General features: G+C 34.1%; 1 protein-coding gene across 1 annotated transcript; it reads right to left on the minus strand.

Annotated features, from left to right (window-relative positions):
* Positions 1-1741: 1741 nt before the first annotated feature.
* On the minus strand, positions 1742-3599 carry LOC131038645 ((S)-N-methylcoclaurine 3'-hydroxylase isozyme 1-like). The gene is made up of 2 exons (XM_057971134.2): positions 2678-3599; positions 1742-2554 (listed from the first exon to the last, which is right to left on the minus strand). The coding sequence occupies exons 1-2, from the start codon at positions 3566-3568 to the stop codon at positions 1928-1930; spliced, it is 1518 nt and encodes a 505-aa protein (XP_057827117.2). The 5' UTR covers positions 3569-3599; the 3' UTR covers positions 1742-1927.
* Positions 3600-8326: the final 4727 nt, after the last annotated feature.

Here is an 8326-nt window from a genome sequence, read left to right on the forward strand (position 1 = left end):
TTGTCCAAATCTTGTGTACTCCCATCACTTGCACTTGCCTATTTAAGCAAGGCTTCTTGTATATTTGTACTCACCTCATTTCAATACAATCTCTTTTGTTAAATTTGTTTTACCTATGGTCCATGATGTCCGGCATATTGGCTCCTGGGGCTGGGTGGAAACACCTACATGGTATAAAATCCATCTTTATTGTAGCTTCTTCCAATTTTTGAGAATTTTACCATTTTTAAATTTTGAGGTCCTGCAGATATGTGGCAACTTTGCTAGATCTGTAGTAGTTTTACCAAATCTTTTGTGTTAGCCAAATGCATAAGCATACTTTAGTGATCACCTACATAAAATACAATTAGTTTTAAGTATAAACTTTTGAACAATATATTTTAAACAAATTTCTATGCATGAAAAATAAATAATGAATCTATAAGGCAATAGCATACATGCTACTAAATTAATTGTGAATGGCCTCAAATGTACAACTGAAATTAATTTCTTCATATGAATTACCTCAAATATGCACCAATTGTATTCACACCTATAATACTATAACAACTTGTTAACTTGGGGGCAATGACTGGACCAACTTTGGCATTGTCAATATCCATAATAAATGTATTACTAGTTGAAATCTTCATATTAAATATATAATAGGATTATCATCGGTACTACCCTAGGGTGTGATGTTTATAGTAGTGTTGTTAGGGAATATTTTTATAAAATAATGGTAATAATTAGGCTTACGGTAATACTTGGGATGTTCATCTTTATCTCATTGTATGATGAATTGCTTAAACCAACCAATGCTCTTGTTTAGGGACAAATAAATTTTGATAGGATAACTAAAGTGAAAGTATAGTCCAAGAATTCATAACCTTAACACATTAATAGAATTAATTATTTGCAGTATTAGTATTAAGGCTTCGAATATAGCCTCAGTGTTGCTATTATTAGCAAAACTATTATCAATAAATTGTTTATAATATTATTAACCTTAATACTAAGATATTATGAGTAACGAAGTTAGTGGAGTATTAGACATGCAACTAAAATGCTAGTGCAACTGAATAAATTATGGAAATTTAAGTGGATAAGAGACCCTTCCTTTAGCCTTGGTTCAAAGTAACATATGGCATTTTGGGTTTATTTATATGAATGATAGATTAAAGCTAAGTAGTGACTAATGTTCATCAAATAATTGTTGTTAAGTCAAAATTCATGACACTATTATAAACTAAACTGATATTAATTTTTTTTATATGTGTAACCATTACCACTATAACACAAAGTACCTAGTTATGTATAGGTTAACTCTTGGAGTTGAGCAAGATTTAACAAAAAAAAATAGTTGGGTTTTCTTGTTGTTAAAAAGTGGGCATGACAACTTCTACAACCACTTTTGATCAACAAATTTTCTACCCTAAGAATAAAAAAATAACTTAAAATGCAAGAAAACAGTGGTATTTTGGGGGAAAAAAATATATTGTTTTTACTTTTACAACAACTTTTTTATCACCAAAGATCTTAAGAGGATGAGGTGAGGTGAGATCATATGGTAGATAGTTGTACAAGGTGCTAGAAAGAATATGACTTCAAATTGAGCTCTAATATCAGGTGCAATGTTCCTATCAACAATAGATATACCAAAAACGTATAATATTAAAAAACACATAAAAATAATATTACATTGATTTGCTGAAATCACATTGCAGAATATCTCATGCCCCTTCAAAAGAACAACCTCCTTTGAACAATATGTTCAATACAATAAAAAAAAAATGAAAGAACAACCTCCTTTGAAATACAATAAAAAAAATGAATGATCCATTTTGATATTAAGCCTATTACTTAAAAGGTAAAAGGAAGTACTACTTCCAAGCATAACACAAGAGTAACTAATTAGGAAGAACATTTTCCCCTTTCATAGTAGCAATCAGTTATAAATATGTTGTGGTAAGCGAGGTGTGGGAATTGCTACCAGATGTTGTACCTTTGTTAAATTGATTCCAATCTTTGCGCTCATATCTAACTTTTCTGGATTCTGTCCATTGGGAAGGTGCCAATCAAAACATTGAAGGAGAGTAGCCACTATTACATGAACTATTTTATGAGCCAAAGGGAGCCCTGGGCATATTCTCCTCCCTGATCCAAATGGAAGCAAGTCAAAATTTTGGCCTTTATATTCCACATCTGAGTCCACAAACCTCTCTGGAAAGAACCTGTCTGGTTCTGGCCATACATTAGGATCCCTTCCAATAGCCCAAACATTGACAAACACTTGGGCATCCTTAGGTATAACATATCCCTCAATTTCACAAGAGTTAAGGGCTCTATGGTGGATCAGAAGGGGAGCAACAGGGTGTAGACGAAAGGTTTCTTTAACAACTGCATGAAGATAAGGGAGGTTGTCAATATCACTTTCTTCTACTCTTCTTTCTTTCCCCACTACCTTGTCCAATTCGTCCCTCACTTTTTCCATTACCATTGGATTTCGTATGATTTCTGACATGGCCCATTCAATTGTGTGACTAGAAGTTTCACTCCCTGCTGTGAACAAGTCCTATAAACATAACAAACATCAAATTCATCTTGTTAAGAAACTCTCTCAAAACTAAAACTAAAACTAGATATAAGATGGACAGCTAGCGATCTCATACTTTGTTTGTAGGATAGATATACTTACATAGAAGAAGCGAGTGATCTCAAACTTTGTGAGCTTCTCCCCAGTCTCGGTCTTACTCTCGAGCAAAATGTCGAGAAAGTCCTTGTCTTCCTCCTCGCTTCTTGTCCCGCTCTGCAGGCGCTCGTCGATATATTGATCGAAGACTGGAAATATAATCCTAAAAATCCTAGTCATCTCCTTCCTTATGCCCTGCGGGTCGAAAGGCCTGAGGAAAGGAAAATAGTCAGCCCAATTAGCCTTGCCACCAACAAAGAGCATGTCAGCGAGCGCTTTCTTAAACTCTTTCGACTTTTCCGACTCATCCCAGTCGAACATGTCCTTGGAAAATATCATGTTGCCCACCAAATTGAAGCTGGTAAGGAAGGCAGCATGGCCGATATCCAGAGGAGCTGAGGTGGACTTATAAATGGCCCTCATCATGCTTCTAACCTGCTCCCGCCGCAGGTGATGGAGTGCCTCCAGACGCTTGACGGTGAAGAGCTGGGTGGTGCAGATGCGGCGGAGAGTGCGCCAGCGTGGCACACAGTCCCTCCACACCAGCGAGTTTTCGCCATACTCGAGACACTTGGCGGCCTCAATCATTGTACGTGCTGACAGGGATGGGTCCTGAGTTTTGAGAACCTCTCTGGCCATGGCGGGCGATGAGGCTACTACAGTTGTCCGCCATCCGAGGTGGAGGGTCATGAGGGGGCCATGGATCTTCGCAAGCTCGAAGAAGGATTCGTTCGCATTCTTGCCCACCTGGAGGATGTTGCCAACCAACGGCCAGGGACGTGGTCCAGGTGGCAGCCTCCCAGATGGCTTGCTTCTGAGCTTGGTGAGCATGTATATAACAGTAATGGATACTACAGAATAAAAAATCAGGGTGCTCAATAAACTTGAGAAATCCATTGCTTTTCTTTGGGCTCTTTTGTCCAGTTAGGATTTCAGATGCTGTGTCTTTTCATCTGTGCTGTCTGTTCTTTATATAGGGACGCAAAAGTACACCTCCGTTTACCAGTCAAGTTTCAAACAACGTGCAGAGAAAAACGATTACGTTGTCGGCTGGGAATAAGAACGGCTACGTCTATCCAGCCATCACACTCCATCTTTGACCGTACTAATCAATTCATCTTGTTGAGGTATTTGAAAAGGTCACGAGAAAATGTTAAGACTCAAATGATATTTGTAAATTAAGTCATGTTTTTTGGGTGTGTTAATGTAATCACATGATTTGTTGGTTTTTTAGATGTAAAGAGTATCTTTGAGTCAATTATGGGTACTCATCATCAACTAACAACTTTAAAGTCACAACTATTGGTACAATATTGTTAAAACTAGCAATTGCACCTTGGTGTGCAAAAGGTACGCCGAATACAAGAGTATTGGTAAAAACAATAAATAGGGCAAATAGAAGAATACTGACAAAAACAAATTGATGAAGTGACATGTTGTATTTATTGTAATTTTTTAATAAGTTGAACAAGTTCAATAATTTACCATATAGAGATAATTCATTTATCACGAAAATCAGGGCATTGAAATCAAGGATAGGATGATTCATATGTTATAATTTGTAGTATTTATAAACATGACAATATGATCAATGGCTAATAGTCTTTTGAACAAATTGAACAAATATGTAAAATATAACTATAAACATTATGGAATTGATGGATTTGAAGATATGGTTAACATTAATTTTTCTTGAATATAAGCATTTGAAATGTCCTTGCAACCTCTCATGCAAATGCAAAATCAACATGCATAGTGTAGGTCCTAAAAATCTTTGCATGTCTTCCTCATTCAAAGGTTTTGCTTCAATTGTATTTTGATCCCTGTAAGAGGATATATAGTTGAATAGTCAATTTTAAACTATAAAGAAGAATAGTGGCCAAAACAATATTAGATGTGTAGATGATAAGAAAATGGACTGCTCCAAAGAGGTGAGGAAGGAACTTGAATGAGACATTAAAAGTTACCAATCTACAATTGTAGGTTATGCATTTCTTAAATTCAAGAGAAGTGCACAAATATCAATTTGGGTAGGTTTCTCTTTGTTGGTAAATGGATTTGTCACTTCAAAAGTAGTTTGACTCGCCCAACGGAAAGTGGTAAATTTAATACAATAGATTTTTGGCGACTCTATTAGGGAGTGAAATATCGGTCCATTTTGTTCCTTAGACATTTAAAGGTCCCTTCCTTGGAACAAAGGTTGGTGGCTCTATTTAAAATATTGAACCTGACATAATGGATTGGTATAAATGGATTGAATCAGAAAGTGATAGTGACAGTGATGATGAAGATCTGTATTTTTCAAATTACTCTTCTCAGACAAATCGAGTTCTTGATGATCTTGAACAAGTCAACTTCTTCAAGAGTTTCTACAATGTCTTGCAGCTTGTCCAAATAAAATTCGTCCTTCCTTGTTTCAAAATTTGCAAAAGATTGAAGAGAAATGTGGAAGCAAGAACCAATTCCTTGTTCATGATCATGAACCATTATCAAAAAGAAGTTATGCATTTAAAGATAAAGAAGATTTAATCAAGACATTTTATTTTCCTAACTTAGTGGCAACCACCAATAATGATGGAGAAAAAACTCTTTCTCTTGCACTTGTTGCTCTAAGAAATAAGGATCTTGATGATCCTAAACAATCTCAATGTTTGAAAAGATTCTATGGAAACATGCGGCTCGGTGTTGATATATATTGTGTGCCCTTCCTTGCTTTAAAATTTGCAAAAAATTGAAGAAAAATATGGAAAAAAGAATCAGTTTCTTGCTCATCATAAAGAACCTTTATCGAAAAGAGATCCTACATGCAAATATAAAGAAGATTCTAAACCAACAATGAACAACATCAACTACACCTCTTTTGCACTTGTTGTCGAACAAAATCATACTCTTGATGACACTAAACAAATTCAATTTTTGAAGAGCTTCTATGGTGACATGAAGCTTGTTCCTGAATACTCATCAACAAAACTAGCAACTTTAAAGTCACAACTATTGGGGCATTCATTTCAACTATTGGAACATGCTCAACTATTTCCTATCATTTCTTCTATATGAAACCCAAATTCATTTAGCTATTTGATACAAGAGTAAGATTCTTAGGTTGAATCTCTTAGGCTAAGAGCCAAGGACTATGCGGTATTCATCCCTTCAAAGTCACTCAGAGCATGATCTATGCCTCATTTCTTATGAAATTGGGGCCTTGCAATCAGCAAGCCTTTTCTTTTGAATTCCTTCATTGTTAACTTAATCTTGTTTAAAATTTGACCGTCGACTATAGCTTCTTGACAACTTTCATGTATATTGTGTAAGGATATATGATTTTAATTTTGATTTCAATTTTTTTTTAAGTTCAAATTTTATATTTTAATTAGATGGTTATTTCAATTGAAAGTGTTTTTAAGTTATTTTTAAAGGAATTCTAACCTTATATATGATGAGATGATTGTTGCATTTAATAACATTTTTTTTCATATATTTGATTTTTTGAGAGGTGGGAAGAGGGAAGAGGGAAGAGGGGTGATTTTATATATTTGTTTGAGATTTAAAGTAACTTTGTTTTTTCTTGTTGGTGTTTTGTTAGTTATTATTTATAAATTTGTTGTAAAATTTCATTCATGTTTGTTAAATCATCTTAAGATAAACATCAACCAAAATAAAAAAATCAACTGATAAAAGTGACCCTATAATGCAGGCTTTTCCATAGATATTATTAATCAAAAAACTATGTACAATATCATAAGGTGACTAGACACAAACCTTTGATAGAAACAATCAAAACTAACTAGTTACAAAATATTAGACCAAATATAAAATATTATGATGAAAGAACAAAGTGTTAAATTCATTACAATTGATTTTTGGCAACTCTATTAGGGAGTGAAATATTGGTGTGTTTGTTCCTTAGAAATTTAAAGGTGCATTCCCTAGAACAAAGGTTGGCAACTCTATTCAAAATATTGAACATAACATAATGGTTTGGTATAAACGGACTGAATCAGAAAGTGAGAGTGACAATGATGATGAAGATCTGGTTTTTTTCAAATTACTCTTCTTAGACAAATCGAGTTCTTTGTGATCCTAAACAAGTCAACTTCTTCAAGAGTTTCTATAGTGGCTTGCAACTTGTTTTAGATAAAATTCATCCATCCTTGTTTCAAAATTTATAAAAGATTGAAGAGAAATCTAGAAGCCAAAACCGATTCCTTGCTCATGATCATGAACCATTATCAAAAAGAAGTTATGCAATTAAAGATAAAGAAGATTTTGTCAAGACATTTCATTTTCTAAATTAGTGGCAACCACCAATAATGATGGAGAAAAAGATCTCTCTCTTGCACTTGTCACTCTTAATGTGTTTGAATACAAATTTTTTCACCTTATTCTATATTCTAACACCTTGATAGGCAACAAACTGTTTCAAACAGTTGAGATAGGTGTGATGTCCTTCTACACCTACTCTCTATTTCTTTTACAAGGCACAACTACTTTATAAATATTTGCAATGAATTATAACAATGGATGCTTTTACCTTTTCTAAATTTAAAAAAGTAACTCAAAGAAAGGTAAAAAAATATAAACACGTCATCCATAAATTAAATTTTATAATTCACCTGATATAATTGGTAGCACATGGTTAAATTTTCCCACCTATTATATTGTGAAAAGGTTAACTTGTATAGTCCACTCTTGTGAACTCATTCAAAGGTTAATATTAGATTATGTAGGTGTTAAGATTCATTGTCCACATGAAATGTGTAAATTTGCCAAATTGTCTTCTTTCTTTGCGACGTGAAATAAAAAATTAGGTGAGGAATGAAAGAGATTGGTCAAGTCAACAAGGATTTAATAGAAATAAAAAATAAGCTAGTGAGTCAAACTATAGGTGTAATGGACTTGTCATGTAATTACTTCTGCGTCTTTGTGAGTGTACAATTCCAGTCAAAGTTTCTAAAAATGTGCAGAGAAAAATGAATTGATCCACGTACCTATTTATATTGTTGAGATTTGTCACATCATGGAATATGTGAACAATTTTTGTAGCATCAATATCCACATGGCTGGGCTCCTCCAATTTTAGCAACTCAAAACACAGAAACAACTTCTTTATCATTCAGTTGCTACTGAATTGGTGAAGCACTAAAAAATTCCAAACCACCCAAAACTACATTAATTTCAATGGTCGTCTCCACAAAGGGAGTTCTTGCTATTACACCTGCACCATTCTTCGGTGTCACTAAGTTCATGGTCAGCTTTTAATCACACACACTAAGCAATATATTAAGTTTAGAGAATGTTAGTCAATTCTGAGTGTTTAACACTTTTAAGCCTAGAACTGTAAGCTTAGTATGTGCAGTTTAAGTTGTTCCCAAGTTTCATGATTGCTCAAAAACAAACTACATCAAGAGTTGAGAAAGAAACAAACTCAACATCCTCCTCTTCATTATCCTAGCCATCCATCACATCCTTGTCTGCATTCTCTTTCATTTGGCAGTGGTGAATCTTCCTCGTCACCTCTCCACCAGTCTTGTCGAACACTAGTATTCTCACTTTCTACATCTCACCAATGTACATGTTACATTGTTTCAACTTCCACATACATTATTTTATTTTAATAATGTAATCATATATTACTATAGCAATGATAATAATATT

Source organism: Cryptomeria japonica, chromosome 9 (assembly GCF_030272615.1).
Source record: "Cryptomeria japonica chromosome 9, Sugi_1.0, whole genome shotgun sequence".
Taxonomy (NCBI): Eukaryota; Viridiplantae; Streptophyta; class Pinopsida; order Cupressales; family Cupressaceae; genus Cryptomeria; species Cryptomeria japonica.

What these genes read in the sequence shown, in the direction of transcription:
- LOC131038645 (XM_057971134.2), bottom strand. Translation starts at nt 3,568, where the DNA reads ATGGATTTCTCAAGTTTATTGAGCACCCTGATTTTTTATTCTGTAGTA. An exon ending in AGATCACTCGCTTCTTCTAT is followed by an intron (nt 2,555 to 2,677) that starts GTAAGTATATCT and finishes TTATGTTTATAG; the next exon opens with GACTTGTTCACAGCAGGGAG.